This window comes from Giraffa tippelskirchi, chromosome 7 (genome assembly GCF_054371585.1).
Source record: "Giraffa tippelskirchi isolate mGirTip1 chromosome 7, T2T-mGirTip1v1.2.pri, whole genome shotgun sequence".
Classification (NCBI taxonomy): domain Eukaryota; kingdom Metazoa; phylum Chordata; class Mammalia; order Artiodactyla; family Giraffidae; genus Giraffa; species Giraffa tippelskirchi.
In genome coordinates, this window is record NC_137281.1 from 86310873 (window position 1) to 86328708 (window position 17836).

The 17836-nt window shown below is 38.9% G+C and overlaps 1 protein-coding gene across 24 annotated transcripts in view; it reads left to right on the top strand.

Moving 5' to 3' along the window:
• The window catches only part of NEO1 (neogenin 1), a 230586-nt gene that overhangs the window by 174899 nt on the left and 37851 nt on the right, over positions 1-17836 (top strand). For all 24 annotated transcript variants that reach the window (XR_014060466.1, XR_014060467.1, XR_014060468.1 and 21 more), the window contains exons 10-15: positions 2311-2459; positions 2844-2982; positions 5898-5947; positions 6891-7038; positions 10757-10867; positions 11949-12143. Coding sequence is in view for 21 of the 24 variants with exons in the window: in XM_081513585.1 (XP_081369711.1) it covers positions 2311-2459; positions 2844-2982; positions 5898-5947; positions 6891-7038; positions 10757-10867; positions 11949-12143 (792 nt within the window). In the remaining 3 variants the exon portion in view is untranslated. The remainder of the gene's footprint in view (positions 1-2310; positions 2460-2843; positions 2983-5897; positions 5948-6890; positions 7039-10756; positions 10868-11948; positions 12144-17836) is intronic.

Below are 17836 nucleotides of genomic sequence, written 5' to 3' on the forward strand. Positions count from 1 at the left end.
ATTGATGCTTTTGAACTATGGTGTTGGAGAAGACTCTTGAGAGTCCCTTGGACTGCAAGGAGATCAAACCAGTCAACCATAAAGGAAATCAGTCCTGAATATTCATTGGGAGAACTGATGCTGAAGCTGAAGCTCCAATACTTGGGCCACCTGATGCAAAGAACTGACTTATTAGAAAAGACCCTAATGCTGAGAAAGATTGAAGGCTAGAGGAGAAGGAGACGACAGAGGATGAGATGGTTGGATGGCAGCACCAACTCAATGGACATGAATTTGAGCAAGCTCCAGGAGTTGGTGATGGACAGGGAAGCCTGGCATGCTGCAGTCCATGGCGTCACAAAGAGTTTTACATGACTGAATGACTGAACTGAATATAGATGGAAGGAGCAACAGCTTCTGGGGAGACTGTTTTAGGGATGCAGAGTGACTATTAACATGACTATTAACACTCCTCTTTTGGCAAAAGAGGAGTCAGTGGAAAGAGATTTCATCTGGAAGTGTTCAGCCTGGGGCAGGGTGAGGGAAGCCAAAGTGTTAGAGTCAGCCCTTGGAAAATATTTTACATTTTTAGCCTTTCAAGCCAACTTAAATTTTTTCACATGTTTTAGTGCCACTGTACAGACGAAAGAATTTATTAGTGCCTTTTTTAGGATCGTATTTGCCTACATTTAACCAGCAAATATACTGAAAGTGATTTCAAGGAAATTTGTTCTGTTTTCCTTCCCTTTTAAAAAGAGGAAAGTTTTCCATAGCAGCAGAAGTGTGACAAATCCCACCTGTCAGGCTGTGCAAAATATGCTCTTAACATTAAGTGAATAACATGATTCATGACTAAATAAAGCAAACAACTGTCAGAATAACCATATTCAGATTTCTCTACTTTGGTAGCTAAACTAATCTTAAGCTGTCATGCTGTTATTTAAGAAAGCCAGTTTGTTTTACATTTTTTTAGTTTTTTTCCCCTTTTCTAAAGTCTAATGGATGTCTGTTACAAAAGCACTGGCACCAGAGAAATGATTTTCAGATGCAGAGTGTCCACCAAAGTGTAGACACAGGCAGCTGCCCAGGATTTGTATATAAATCGGGACTGGAACATGACAGTCAGACAAAAAGAATATAGTAAAAAAGGATGTGAACTGGTCAATCACTCATGGGGTCTTCCAGTCACATCATCCTTCAGAGGGTCTTGTCATAATTCCCTAACTGATCTTCCTGAGTCCACATTTTAGAACCAGGAAGGACGTGGTTCCTGGCTCCACCACTCACCAACTTTTCCTTCATTTGGGAATGGTTCTTAACTTTTCAGCCTCATCCATAAGTAGGGATGATAACAGTATCTGTCTCATTTGGGTTTGTGTGAAGATTAAGTAAAATATTTAAATACATGTAAAGCACTTAATGCTGGACTGATAGCAAACATTCAATAAATGGTAGCTCTTTTTAAAATAAGTGTTCATCTAATCTTGTTCCCTTGCTGTTTTTCTTCTGTGCACGTGTTCATACGTTCATTCTAAAGGCAAATCTGGTCATGTCTTGTCATATTCCTGCTCATAATTTTTCAGTAATTATCTAACACCTACAAGAAACAATCCAAACTCACAGCAGGGCCTTATCTGGCTCTTGTCATCCTTTGTAGCATTCTGTATCCTGTGTCTGTTCCCTGTTTCAGCCTGAACCATATAATGCTGTCTTCTCACCTGTCACCCCCATTGACTAGAACAATGTCTCCCTTGATGTCTGAGAAAACTCATTCTTTCTGGTCCCTCAAAGTCTACTTCAGTCCTTCCCTTTCCTAACCACTCTACCCAGAGCAGAATTACGTACTCTCTTCTTTCCATTTTCATTACAGTTGTTGCCTAATCTGCCAGCACTTATGATCTTCTTTGTAACTATGTGTCTGACTTCCCTCTAGACTGGAGTTCTCTGTGGGCAGGGCCTCTGTCCATCATTCATTGCATCCGCATAGCCTGTGAAGAGAAGGCTCCTTTTGGTGATGTCTGCCTTTATGTGTTGCAGGCCTGCTGCAAAATAGGAGTTTATAAACCACAAGAAGAATTCTTCAATGTTCACTTGTTTCTTTGAATAAATTTGAGATATTTCACAGATAATTTTTGGTTTTTGAGTCATAAAGAGGGAAATCATTTAATTATATATTATCCTGAAACCTCTTGAGTCAAATCACTTGTTTTCTTAGTTTAATTGTTTTTATTGCTTTGAAAACATAGCCAGGGTGCCATTATTGCTGAGAGTGGTCTTGAGCGGTATAATAAATTTTATTTTTATCTTGCCATCTTGAAATCTTCTTTCTAGTTCAGCTCCCTGGCCCAGCACCTAACATCCGAGCATATGCAACTTCACCTACTTCCATCACTGTCACCTGGGAAACACCATTGTCTGGAAATGGGGAAATCCAGAATTACAAACTGTACTACATGGAAAAAGGGACTGATAAAGAACAGGTATAATATGAAGCCTTTTTTTAATGCATTGATTGGAGTAGTAGAGTTGAAATATATTTCGAAAACTCAATACCTGCTTGTCTAGAAATCTAAGGAAAAAATATGTATAAGAAATGATGAGTTGATAAATTCTGTTTCTTAGTGCCAAGGTTCATTCTGTAGTTTTTGCCATCAAAGGTCACTAAACATTATTAAGAAGTATTTCTCAGCAAATTGCCAATGTTTATGATAAATTTGCTTTGACTATTGAAATAACATTCTGTAAGAGGGATAAAAAGCTGCATTATGTCAAATACAGAGTTTGTCTAGTTAATTATCTGCTTCATTTCTTTTGGCCTGAGTTGTATGTATATATACACATATATATGTTTTATTTTACTCAAGGATGTTGATGTTTCGAGTCACTCCCACACCATTAATGGATTGAAAAAATACACAGAGTATAGTTTCCGAGTGGTGGCCTACAATAAACATGGTCCTGGAGTCTCCACACAAGATGTTGCTGTTCGAACTTTTTCAGATGGTGAGTTCTCTTCCTCTGGAACAGAATACCGAGCTTGGGGGCCCTAGTAGCATAGTAACAAGATCATGGGCTTCAATATCAAGAAGATTTGGTTCACATACCAGTTCTGGTAGTGTGACTTCAGTCAAGTCACTTTACATGTCTGAGCATGTTTCCTTACATGTGAAATTTAGGTAATACCAGCTTCATTGGGTTGCTGTAAAAATCCAGTGAGAGGTCATAGAACATGTAGTGCCTGGTACTTGAATAGCTTCTTGGTATTTTATTTTTAGTAGATGTTTTTGTATAAGTGAGTATTATTGCTTATTCATAGAACAGATCATCCAAGACTACTGGAAGGCTGGCCTTACTCTACATAGCAATTATATTTCCACACCAAATAGGTCTTTTAACTCCTCAATATTTTGTGACAGTTTATATCTCACTGTTATTTGCTTAGACCCGTGACCTAAAGCAGTCGTTTTCAAAGTACAGCTTTCCAATGAAACTGAGTAGGTCAAGACCCACATTTTTTTAAAAGATATTTTTAGAGTAGAACAGAAAATGATCGTTCATTTCACTTAGTGTATATATTGTATCCTGAAACTCAGCTAAATCCAAATGCTTCAAAAATGTCTTTTTCTTAAAAATTTGTGTATATGTCTATAGCCCTTACACTGAATGTATAAACAAGTTTTAAGAGCTATAGTTTGACTCCTTTAAAAAGGTGGTCAGACATCGCATCACCATGGGAGCAGACTGACATAGTGTGATGTGCTGCATCAAGAAAGACATAATTTCGCCTATTTCACCTGTGCTGTGTCCCTGCCAAAAATGTTTTAAGTATGATCATGATGAAACAACTAGACATACATCCAAATTGGTGGACAATCTGCAAAAAAATAAACTAGCTTGAATTCTTAGAAAATCTTAGTCTCATGAAAGAAACGAAAAAGGGGAGTCATTTTAGGATTAAAGAAAAGTAAAGACACATAGAATAAAATAAAACATGTATAATCTTTGATTCCTGAATCTGGGAGTAAAAACAGTATAAAGACAGTCTTGGTACAATTACTTAATAATTAGGTTGGTATAGTATCAGTCAGTATTAAAAATTAGATATGTTATTAGGTGTATTAGATAATAGTTTTGTGCTGATTAGATTTTGATGTGATCATTGTATTATAATTTTGTTGGAGAATGTTTTCTTAGGAGATACATACTGTAGTATTTAGGGGTGAAGTATCATAATGACTGTAACTGTCTCTCAGCTCTCCAGAAACAATATGTAGATAGATAAAGATGTATAAATATAATGAGAGAAATAAAGCAGATGTGGCAGAATATTAACAAGTGATGAATGCAGGAAAAGAGTATATGGTGTTCATTATATTCTTCTTGCCACTCTTTGCACTTGACATTTTTCAGGATAAAAAGTTGGGAAAAATATATGCAGACTGTATTTTGGTTAGCCTGTGTTTAATGTAGGTTTTTAAATCTACCCGTGAGCCACTTTTAACTGCATCAAGTGGGTTGGCATGCTGACTACAGTGCCTGTTGCAGGAACTGAATGTGTCTCAGAATGGTTGGTTAAGGGCAGCACTTCGGAGGAAGAGAAATCTTGGTTCTTATACCAGTTGAAACAAATAACTTGAGCAAGTTAACTCCTCTGAGCTGCAGCTGTAGTTTTGTCGTCTATAAAGTGAGATAATAATAGAAACTCCTTTGTAGGATTGTTGTAAGGATTAAACTACCTGCCATGTAGGAGCATGAAGCAGATCTTAGCTGTATGGTGGTGGTGATAATGAAAGAGAAGAAGACAGCAGCAACAATTATGTTGGTGCCTCTGCAGCTGAGTCAGAGGTTCTTAAAAAGGAGATGACTGAAACCATCCGTGAACTTTTTTCAGAACACAAGTGGAGAAGTCCTTCTCCAGACCCTCTAAATCTCTAGGATGAGACCTCATGTACTTTTTTAGCACAGGATACCACAGCAAACAAGAAATAATCTCTATCCTCCAGAAGGCTGCAGCACAGTGGGCACTGAGTTATGTGTCTGGTCACCAAGTGTCAGAATGGAAGGGAGAAATTTCCATGTATGGATTAGGAGAGAAAAGCTAAAGTCAGCATTTTGTGGTTGGAGAAGAAACTAATCAGGTTTTCTTAAGTTTTTCTTTCTTTCTATAGTTACTACAAAAGAAGACACTGGAGGGCATATAAGTACAATAAACTTTGAGATACCATGTCTTATGTTCTAATATGTGAGAAACTAGTTATACAGCTGTTTTGTAACTAATAGTCCCAAACCTCTCACATCTGAATGAGTATTTCCTGCTTTATAGTTGCCTTCAGAAGCCAAATGGTTACTTAACTGGACTTCCATTGTTTAACAACTCTTTGCTCTCCTGGAAGCGGCCTTCAAAACCAGTTTAGGAACCCCACAGGAAAGCCAAGGTCGTTGATTTGTGTACATCACACTTTGGACTCGTAATGATACTACCCAGCTGATTCACTTCCCATATTCATTAGGCTCATTTCCAGAAAATGTATCCCAAAATAAAGATATGTTATTCCCAAGAATATTCAGAAGAAGACATTAAAGGTTCAGAATATAATTGGGCTCTAGAAAAGTTTAGAGTCACCGTCATATCCTTGAAATAAGTATCTGACTTATCCTCACTTGGCTATGGATGTGTCTCATTATGTGAATGTGAATGTGTCTCATTATTTTAAATGACTTATATATGGCCACACCTTATCCAAATACTGCCGTCAACATGAGGACACTGGCTCCTGGTTTAGACTTTCAGGTTGCGTATCAGTGTTTGAGATGTGCATTTGTGTAAGGTCTGGCCAAGAACAGTCACATAATGTAATTGAAATTAAAATTTTTTTTTTCATTTCCTTTCTGTTTTTTTTTTTTTTTGGTCTGTGCAGTTCCCAGTGCTGCTCCTCAGAATCTGTCTTTAGAAGTAAGAAATTCAAAGGTAAAACTTTATATTGCTGTTGCTCATTTTTACTGGTAACCTGTTAGGCCTCAGGAGGGCTTATAAAGAGGGAGATTCTCTATCAAAACAATCATAATCAAGCAGAGAAAGTAACAGATATTACACTTGCCAGTTTAAAGCTGGACTTAGATGCCAACTTTGGCTTATTCTGTTTAATTTTACTGCCTTTCTCCAATCCCAAAATTACTTTAGCCTTTCTGCAAGTATACTGCTATTATTATGTAAATCATGGCATTATAGACTTTCAACATCCAAAACCTTGGTGATGCAGTTTATGATACCAGAGCCATTTAGTACTGTGAGGTGAGCCCAGAGTGAGTCAAAGGCAGACATCTGTCCTATGGTTGCACTGCCGTAGGCAGCTCTCCTGGGCAAGTTCACTGTGCCCTGAAGACCACATGTGCCTCTCAGATGCCCAGAGCCCCTCCTGGGCTGCATAGACAACTGAGACAGGCAGTCCTTTCAAAAAGTAATCTGGGACTCCTTTTCTTTTAAGATACAGGCAGCTGATAATTAACAGGCCCCTCTTCGAAAAGTTTTAGACAGAAATTATTTAATTTCACTCTCCTTACAGTAGAGGTAGAAGAGAACCTAACACCGATTTATTTCCTCATCCACATGCCTCTGGCCTCATGTTTTCCTTCAGAAACTTTCCTGAGACTTTTGCCCAGTATCTTCATTCTAGCAAAATAGATCAGTTGCCAGAGTGCACTACCCACAAATACAATCTCCCTATTCCATCTTTGAGGGTTTTAAAATTTAAAACTATCTTTGAATGATTATCAAATAGCTTAGTAATAAAACTCTGAACACTCTGTTGCCTTTGTATTCCTTCTCTTACACGGTGAATTCAGGGTAATAATACATAAAACAGGACCAAGATTTGATATATTGCCTTTCCCTATAATCTTGTGTTTCCTAGAGTATTGTGATTCACTGGCAGCCACCTCCTCCAGCTGCACAAAATGGACAGATTACTGGCTACAAGGTTCGCTACCGAAAGGCTTCCCGAAAGAGTGATGTCACTGAGACCTTGGTGTCTGGGACACAGCTGTCACAGCTGATTGAAGGTAAGCTGCTTTGCATGTAGGCAAAAGCTCGAAAATGGTGTCTTTCTCAAACTTTGAATTAATGCTAGTCTAATGACTGCTCCGAGCTGTTGACTTACACAAATCAAAAATGGTTTAAAAGAATTTGTAATAGTTCAGTCAACTTCTGACCTGATAAAAATTGTAGAATACACTCTTACAGGTTCTGCCTGTTCTGTGGTGAAATTATTTTAATGTATTATCCATGTAAACAAAGCTACATAAGCAAGGAATCTTACTCAGCCTAGTGGTAGCAGAGGCCTACAAAATGATTTCTTCTAACACTGATACCACTTGGGTATCTGGCCTGAAACATTTGTGAATGGCCACAGCCATGCAATAATCATTCTTGCTGCTACAGATATGATAAAGTTTTAGAAAATTCTGTCAGGAATAGCTCTTTTGTACAGTTTTCCCTTTATGTGCAACAAATCAAATGGACCCTAATCCATCCCTAGTATAGTAGTCAGAGTTATCCCCTTGTAGAGTTGGCTTTGCAAAGGCAAGTTGGCTTTGCGTGAGAAGCGTTGGAAGAGAATTTTTGCTCTTTGGATGTTAGAACTGTGTGAAGAAAGAATAGAGACAGATGCCCCTCAGAAACTCTTGGGGTTTCCTAGCAGAGCTGGTAGAAGAGACCTGAGAATTAGAGGTCTTGGCATTATTATCTAAGCCTTGAGAATTAATTTCATCACCCTTGGGGAACTCTAAACTTTCTTTAGGTTGCTTGGCTCATGGCTAGAGATGACAAGATTACAGAAGCTTGAGATCGGCCACTTTCCTGTGTCTCCAGGGGCCAGATTCTTGATAGAACCAAGATCTGGGGCAAAAAAGTATAATGAGTCTTCCCTTCATTATAGGTATAGGGTTTTAAAAAATTGAGAGAGCCATTGACAGTGAAAAACAGTCCTCCAGTAAACCAGCAAGTTTTCTCCATACTCCTCACCTCACAGATGGGATTGACTTCTTTCAAAATAGGAGAAGGTGAATGTTTGTCTTCAAGAGTATCTTTTAGTTTTCTCATTTCCTCACTTGAACCCCACAGCTCTAAGCTGCAGCAGATAAATACGACTGCAGGAGTGTTGCTGAGAAATCTCACCAAAGGCGCATTACTGGAAAACTGGTCATGGATGTTTTTAAAAGTCAGTCTGATTATACTCCAGACACAGATGAATAACATTTCCCAAAGATGAGGCTTTTATTTTGAATATTTAATAGTAGGTACTTATTATATACCAGGCACAGTTCTTGTTTCTAATAAATAAAAATAGATACAGTCCTTGCCCCTGAGGAGACTCTTCGTTTTCTCAGTGAAACATTTGATGTATAAGCAAAATATCACTTTCTTAATAAAAAATAGCCTTTTGTTTATTAAGGAAATGCTTGCATTTTAAAATTGTATTTAGATTCATTCATTAATTTAATAGACTTTATTGAACTTTTATTGGCATGCAGTGGCACTGGGTATATAATGATGAGCAAAAGGTGTATGTGCACTTAGCCTCTCAGTCGTGTCTGATTCTTTGCAGCCCCATGGACTGTAGCCTGTCAGCTCCTCTGCCCATGGAATTTTCCAGGGAAGAGTACTGGAGTAGGGTGCCATCTCCTACTCCAAGGGATCTTCCCAACCCAAAGATCAAACCTGAGAAGGGAAGGTTGTTATTCTCTTGAGCGTTAACTTGAAGCCGATAAGTATTAGAGGAATAATATGGGTTCCCAAGATCCTGTATGAACAACAAATTACAGGATTTTAAGGTTTAGCCAGTAATTGTTGTTTCTTCTTTATGTGCTACTTATAGCACTTAACACATTTCTGCCATATCTTTACAGTGTGAATCGAGTGCCTTGGTTTTAGCCTACAAGCTTTGTAGGTCATCTTGAGGGAAGGGGGTTTAACCTCTGTGCTCACTCTCACTTCACCTACTCGTGTGCACTGTCTCCCACTTGCCCTCACTCTTACATTCCAATTCCTCAGAGGAGAGGGAATGATAACCTGACTGGTTGAATTCTTCTAGAGCCTCAACTGAACCATGTTTGCTAGTAGTCCAGACTGTTGTCTGTTAACAGTTACAAATGCCCGTGTGGCCCACTCTGGCACTTTCAGTGTGTGCAGGGAGGAGAGAGGGGTAAACTGACTAGGGCCCAGCTATTCTGTCTCTCTTCCTGTCTTGCTGCTGCTTTCTTGAGGATCAACACCAATCAGGATGGGCATACAGAGAACAGGTCCACCTCTCCTCTCACACCATGTGACAGAATTAGCTGAGCCAGGGCCCATCCTGCATCCTGGCCAACCTCTCTCTCAGTAGCTCTCTCTTAAGAATTTTTATACTAGTCTGTGGTCAATGATCCTGTTATTTGAATAATGGGAGGTGTAGGATAATTTTTCATAACCTTTGTAAGACCTTTCACAATATCTGGTATCAGAGTACTCTAAAAAATGTATGAATGTGAACTGTACATTCAAAAATGGCTTAGATGGTAAATTTTATGTTATATGTATTTTAACACAAAAAGAAAAAAATTGTTACCCCACTTTGTAGACTTTTACATGTAGATCTTTATTACCTTTGATACAGTCTTATATCATGTACTTCATTAGCTAATAGTAAATATGAAAGATTGCATAGTAAAAAGGCTTTATTCCTCTTTTACTTATTGTATATACTTATGAGCAAGTAGGTTGTTGAGAAATAGATTTCTAGGCCATATTTGATGCTTAAAATGTTTTTTTGTGGTTATGGGGTGACCCAGAGAACAGAGGTAAAGTGGTAGGAGTTACACCTCTGCATTATTTTCTGGTCTTTTGTGTCTTCTGAGACTAACTGACTTTGTTCCTTTGTTGTAACTCTTTCATTCCTTTGGCCTGTTTTTGGTCTTAGCCTCCTTAGTAACAAAATAAAGTGAAAAAGTGAAAGTATTAGTCGCTTAGTTGTGTGCGACTCTTTGTGACCCCATGGACTGTAGCCAGCCGAGCTCCTCTGTCCATGGAATTCTCCAGGCAAGAAGGGGTTCTTCCCTACCCAGGGATTAAACCCAGGTCTCCTGGATTGCAGGCAGATTCTTTACTGTCTGATCTACCAAGAAGCCCATTTTGCCATGCTCTTCTCCAGGGGATCTTCCCAACCTGGGGATGGAACTTGCATCTCTTATGTCTCCTGCATTGGCTGCCGGGTTGTTTACCACTAGCACCACCTGGAAAGCCCTCATTTCTAAGGTGCTTTCAAACTCTTTTAAAAGATCTAAAGTCTCCTGGGAGCTTTATTTATTTCATTTTCCTCTTGGATTGTTGAGCTTCCTATCTAGGGATAGGAGCTCCTCTGTGCTGCATTTATGTATTGCTTGTTCTGTATTAACTTTAACTGAAATGTTATCAGGATGGTGGTGGTGGTGGTAGTTTAGTCACTAAGTCATGTCTGACTCTTGTGACCCCACGGACTGTAACCAACAGTTTCCTCTGTCCCTGGGGTTTTCCAGGAAAGAATACCAGAGTGGGTAGCCGGTCCCTTCTCCAGGGGGTCTTCCTGACCCAGGGATTGACCCTGGGTCTCCTGCATAGCAGGCAGATTCTTTACCAACTGAGCCACCAGGGTAGTAGCTTTGTACTAAGATGGTGGGTGAGATACTTGCTTTAATGGGAGATTTTAATCTTTTGTTTTTCCAAAGCTCTTGTTTCATCCCCTGTTTTCAATTATTTGCATCGCAGGTCTTGATCGGGGAACTGAATATAATTTCCGAGTGGCTGCTCTAACAGTCAATGGTACAGGCCCAGCTACTGACTGGCTGTCAGCTGAAACTTTTGAAAGTGACTTAGATGGTAAGAGCAACAATCAGCAGGATTGGAACAGTTTGGGTACTAACTGAAGTCAAATGAGTCAAACTGTAAAGGCATAGGTTTGGGGTGTATGTGGCTTAAATCTGTAAATTTTAGTGGATTATACTGCTGTCATTCCCGTAATACAGCAGGTCTCCTAGAATGTATCTTTTATAGTGGCCTTTTGAGAACTGTCCCTGTAAATCGAACCAGAACAAGTAAAAATGTGCAAGTACTTTAAGTCTGGCTGTTTTACCAAGGCCATTAAGTAGGTGGATGACCTAAAATTTAAGGCTGCACCCTGTAGACTGGCCTTGGCTTTAGTCACGGTTTCCCTTTTCCCTTAGTCCTGGAAACCACGCCCTTTTTCTCACCAGTTTATTCAGTGACTCCATATGACTATGTGTATGTTACCTTTATCAGAGACAAGTGCTGCACTTAAAAGGCAAAAGACCCAGGTACTTAATGTAATTCTTTGTTTACTGATTTTTAAATAGAGGTAGGAATTTATGACTTGAGATAATGTGTGTGAACGATTCTGCAAATTGCTACCTTTTGAAGCCTCTTAGTCTCCCACCATTTAAATCAATTTGTGGTTCTAAGTTTCATATTTTGTGACTTACCATATTAGTTTGGGGAGTAAATAACTGATATCATCACTGTCGTGTGAAACTTGATCACCTGTTGACAGCAAGCTTCTATTTAGTGTGCTGTGCCTTTCTCATTCCACCTGATGGAGTGTGGTAATCAGCTGTGGGACCAAGAGGAGTGGGCAGCAATTGAAAGAGTTTATTTTTCTCCATCGGGAAGGCTCTTGGACCTCTTTGTCTTTCCTTCCAAATTATAATAATACTGCAGTGTCTTGTGATTCAGGTTATTTGAGTTGGTTTTCTTAGGCTGCAGTTAAATTGTGGCCATACTTCACTATACATACTGATTCTCTTTGAAAATTCTTGGCAATAATGGAAAAAAAACCTTAGCCCCAGATAATTTGGCAGAAGCCTAAATACCTTGCCCCAAGGACAATGAAATATTACAAAGGAAGGTGGATCTGAATCGCATCTTGCTCTTTTCTCCTTCCCAGAAACTCGTGTTCCAGAAGTGCCTAGTTCTCTTCACGTCCGCCCACTGGTCACCAGCATCGTAGTAAGCTGGACGCCTCCAGAGAATCAAAACATTGTGGTCAGAGGTTATGCCATTGGTTATGGCATTGGCAGCCCTCATGCCCAGACCATAAAAGTAGACTATAAACAACGCTATTACACCATCGAAAATCTGGGTATGTATGCTAAGTAAAGCAAGTAACTGCATGTGTGATTTGTTTGTAGCTTTTTATTGTATATTTTATTTTTATAGAAAGCTTTCAAAAATAGTACAATTTTTATTCTTCACCCAGGTTCCCCAGAGGTTAACATTTTATCATACGTGCTTTATCTGCTGTGTACCCAGTGTGTGTGCTCAGTCATGTCTGAATCTTTGCAACCCCATGGACTGTAGGCCACTGTAGCTCCTCTGTCCATGGGGTTTTCCAGGAAAAAATACTGGAGTGGGTTGCCATTTCCTTCTCCAGGGGATCTTCCTAACCCTGGAATTGAACGCGTGTCTCCTGAGTCTCCTGCCTTGCAGGCATACTCTTGACCACTGAGCCTTTGGGGAAACCTGTTTTGTGTGCTATATGTACCTGGTTTTGGTTTTTTTTCCTTGGAACCATTTGAAAGTAATGATGCCCCTCCACGCACTAATGCTTTAATGTCCTTTTCCTTAAAATGAGGGTATTTTCTAATATAATCACAGTGCAGTTATCAAAATCAGCAAATTAACTTTGAGACAGTATATATAGACTTCATTTATATTTTGCTAGTTGTCTCATCAGTGTCCTTTGTAGAGAAAGAGAAACATTGTTTTCTGATGCAAGATCTCATGTATTTAGTTAGTGTGTTTCATTAGTTTTCTTTCATATGGAACAGTTCCTTGAGTCTTTCTTTTATGACTATGACATTTTTGAAAAGTACATTTATACTTTATAGAATGGCCCTTAATTTAGACCTATGTAATAGTTCATCATTATATTCAGCTTACACATTTTTGGAAGGAATAGCATAGATGCATGTGTTCTTGTCAGCGCACTGTGTCAGGAGGCAGATGAGAGCCTAATGCTAGTGACGTTAACTTTAACCACTTGGTTAAAATGGTATCTTCAACATTTCTCCTCTATAAAGTTATTATTTTTTTCCTTCATAGCTAGAAAGTACCTTGTAGGGAAATGCCTTGAGTCTTTGTAAATATCTGGTTTCTTATCAAACTTTTACTCAGTAGTTTTAGCATCTTCGGTATGATTATTATGGTGTTTCTCAAGTGGTGATTTTCTAATTCCATTATTTCTTCTGCATTTATTAACTTTCTTTGATAAAGAAGAGCTTTGCTTCTCTTCCATACTGAAAGAATGGCCAATGGGAATCTCTCTGTAACTAGTTTCTCTGTCCATTTGGCATCTCCTGTCTTTCTTGAGCACTTCTTCCTTTTTGACTCAAGAAGATGTTTCAGGCTTATCTGGTATTTTCCTAGCTTTTACCTTTGAATCAGCCATTCCTCCTCGTTTCTTTTATAGAAAATTATATTTGGAAACCAATATTTGAGCATTGTTCATGCTCATTGTTACTGGGGTAGAAATCCTGAGGAATCTATTAAAAATGCTACTAAAACTATAACTGAGTTTAAAAGGGCACAAAGTATAAAGTCAATATGCAGAAACAGTTGTGTTTCCACATACTAACAGTAAGCAATTTATGTGTGTGTGTGTGTGTGTGTGTGTGTAGAAAATCTGCACACTGAAGAGTAGAAAATGATTGCTGAGAAAAATTAAGACTTAAATAAACAGAGATACCATGTTCGTGGATTAGAGGACAGTATATTATAATGACAGTCCTCTCCAATGCAATCTCAAGTAAAATCCCGGTAGACTTTTTTCCTAGACATTCATAAACTTATTCTAAAGTTTACGTGAAAAAAGTGAAGGAACTAGTATACGCAAACATTCTTTTAAAAGAATAAAGTTTAGAAGACCCATACTATGTGATTTCAGGACTTATTATAAAGCTGCAGTAACTGAGACATTGTGGTAGTGTTGGTATAAAGGTTAGATGTTATAGATTAGTGGAACAGAATAGAGTTCAGAAATAGATATATGCTCAATTGATTTTTGACAAAAACACTGAGATAATTCAGTGGAAAAGAAGATAGTCTTTTCAACAAAGGGTGTGTGAATAATTGGATAACTCTGTGAGAAGAAAAAGGAACCTTCATTGACCCTTATACCATACACAAAAACAGACCTAAATAAATAAGTCGTTCAGTCGCTTGGTTGTGTCTGACTCTTTGCAACCCCATGGACTGCAGCCCGCCAGGCTTCCCTGTCCTTCACCATCTCCCAGAGCTTGCTCAAACTCATGTCCATTGAATCGGTGATGCCGTCCAACCATCTTGTTGTCTGTCGTCCCCTCCTCCTCCTGCCCTCAATCTTTCCCAGCATCAGGGTCTTTTCCAGTGAGTCAGTTCTTCGCATCAGGTGGCCAAAGTATTGGAGCTTCAGCTTCAGCATCAGTCCTTCCAATGAATATTCAGGGTTGATTTCCTTTAGGATTGGCTGGTTTGATCTCCTTGCTGTCCAGGGGACTCCCAAGAGTCTTCTCCAACACCACAGTTCGAAAGCATCAATTCTTCAGCGCTCTGCCTTCTTTATGGTCCAACTCTCACATCCACACATGACTACTGGAAAACCCATAGCTTTGACTATACGGACCTTTGTCAGCTAAGTAGTATCTCTGCTTTTTAATATGCTGTCTAGTAGAATACAGAAAAAACTATGTGACTTTGGGGTACACAGGGATCTCTTAGGATGCAAAGAAGTACAAATTAAAAAATGTAAAATGAATAAATTGGGCTTCATCAAAATTTAAAACTTCTACTTGGAAAGATACCAGTGAGATGAAAAGGTGAACCACAGACCAGGAGAAAACACTCATCATTCAAGTATCTGACAAAGAATTTGAGTCTGGAATATGTTCTAAAAATTTTTTTAAAAACTCAGAAAATAACAGTCTAATAAAAAAGTAGGAAAAAGATTTGGATGGACAGTATACCAAAGCAGATGATATATGAGTGGACAGTAAGCACATGAAAAGATTCTCAACTTCATTAATTATCAGAGAAGTGCAAATAAAGCCACAATGAAATATCACTACATAACCTCTAAAATTGCTAAAATTTAATAGACTGATAATACCAGATATCAGCAAGAACGCAGAACTGGAACTCATACTTGCTGGTGGGCATGTCTGATGGTACAACCACTCTAGAAAACAGTTTGGAGGTTTCTGAAAAAGTTGACTATACAATCCAGCATTCCCACTCATAGTTACTTAACCAAGAGAAATAAAGACGCATTATCTTCACGAAGATTTCTACACAGATATTCATAACTGACTTATAATAATCTAAAGGGGGTAAACAAGTTAAGTGATGAATTGTACTATATCCATACAATGGAATACTAGTCAGCAATTAAAAGAAATAGATTACAGGTACACTCAATGACATAACAAATCTCACAAACATTATACAGAGCAAAAGAAGCAAAACACGAGAGAATATATACTATGTTAATACGTTTTTATGAAATTGCAGAATGTGTGGCCCTTATTTATAATGACACAGCAAGATGAGTGGTTGACTAGAAAGCAAGGAGGTGGAATTGACTGCAGTTGACCAGCATAGGGGAGAACGCTTCAGAGTGCTGGGAATATGTGTTGTGGTCATGATTTGTTTTTGTTGTTTAGTGCTAAGTAGTAGACTGTTACACAGGTATATATATTTGTCAAAGCTAAAAAGGTATATTTAAATGGGTACATTGTATTATGTATAAATTATTACCTCAAAGATGAGTTACAAAGCCAACATTTTGAGAAACAGTAATATTTTATAATAGAAAATGAATTGATTTAGATAGGCATATTTTTCCAAATTAGATATCATTGTTGAGATCTTTCTTTGAAAGGCTTGCCTTTTAATTTAGAATCTTCCCTGACCAACTTTTTTTATTCAAATTTATTTGTAAATGTCTTTCCTAAGGACAATTTTAAGTGTCTAATAAATTACTTAGGGCTTCCCTTGTGGCTCAGACAGTAAAAAATCCGCTTGCAATGCTGGAAACCTGGGTTCGATCCCTGGGTTGGGAAGATCCCCTGGAGAAGGAAATGGCTACCCACTCCAGTATTCTTGCTGGGAGAATCCCCATGGACAGAGGAGTCTGGTGGGCTACAGTCCATGGGGTCACAAAGAGTTGGACACAGCTGAGCGGCTAAGCCCAAGAACAAGCAATAAATTACTTAGGGTCATCTTTTCTGGTAGAAGATAAGCAGCAATTTAATGCTTTAGTCAAAAACAGAGTAGCCTTTTTCTTTTTCCTTTCAAGAAGAAACAGCATAGCTAACCTGGGCAGTGTTCCCCACATGAACAGTCTTACAAGGCAGTTGTAGGAGAGCAAAGGAATAGGCTAGGATAAAAATACTACTGTGGTCACCCACTCCTACTGTTTCCTTTACAAAACTACTGAAGTGGAAATCCTCTTTCAGTCTAATAGGAGAAGAAAAGTAAAACACAGGAAACAGTGAGAAGCGTTGAAGTGAAGTGTGTTCAGAGAAGGAGGAGGTGGTAAGGCACAGTCGAGCAGTCAGGGAAGAAGCTTGACTGGTACTTGAAAGACTGAGTCAGAATAATGATTGGAAACGAGCTGAGAAGGAGCACTGCATGTGCTGAAGGCAGTAGACATATTTTAGTAATAAAGAAAGTGCATGTTGAGAAGTAGCAAAAAAAAATTGATTTGGCATAACGTAAAATAAGCTTGCTATATTTATCAGATAGATTTAAGATACGGAGAAGGCAATGGCACCCCACTCCAGTACTCTTGCCTGGGAAACCCCATGGATGGAGGAGCCTGGTAGGCTGCAGCCCATGGGGTCGCTAAGGGTCGGACACGACTGAGCGACTTCATTTTCACTTTTCACTTTCATGCACTGGAGGAGGAAATGGCAACCCACTCCAGTATTCTTGCCTGGAGAATCCCAGGGATGGAGGAGCCTGGTGGGCTGCCGTCTATGGGGTCACACAGAGTCGGACACGACTGGTGCGACTTAACAGCAGCAGCAGCAGCAGCAAGATACATATAATGTTGAACAAAAGAAAGTCAGTGGAGCGGAGAAATACATGTAGGAATTCATTTATTAATCAAACTAGAGTTCTCCCCTGAGCTTCAAATCTATATAAACATCTGCTTGCTGGGTATTTGTACTGGAATATCATAAATCATGATAGAATATCTTATAGTCTATCACAATTTAATCAAAATTAAAGTTAGTATCTTCTGCAAAGTTTCACTCAATCAGCAAATACCCCAGACACTGTGCTAGAGATAGAGCAGAGAATCAAGCAGATGTGATCCCAGTTATTAGAGATAATATAATTTTTAAATAATTTAAATTGCTTAGAATGCTGAGCAGGAGAAATAAGGTGCCACTGGCTATGTATTTAGAGAGGTAATCCAGTCTGGGATGGCCCCTTTCAGATAAATAGGCAGTGTCTGAGTAAATAAGAGTGTTGTGTGTCCCCAGCATAGGGGACAGCTGCACAGGTTACAGCCCAGTAGTAGGAGAGCAGACACTGCTCAGTGAACTGAGAGATGCCGGTAAAGAGGGAGCACAGGGCGTGAGGCCGAGTGGTGGGAGGCATGTAGGTAGCATCAACAAGACTTGATCCCTTATGTAGGGAAGGAGGGAGAGAGAGCTCTTAACGACTCCCAGGTTTTTAACTTGAACAACAGCGTGCATAATCATGCCATTTATGAACTCTAGGGAAAACGGGAGCAGATCTGAAGGGACGGAGGAAGGGGAGAAAAAGAGAGATTTGAGACATCCAAGA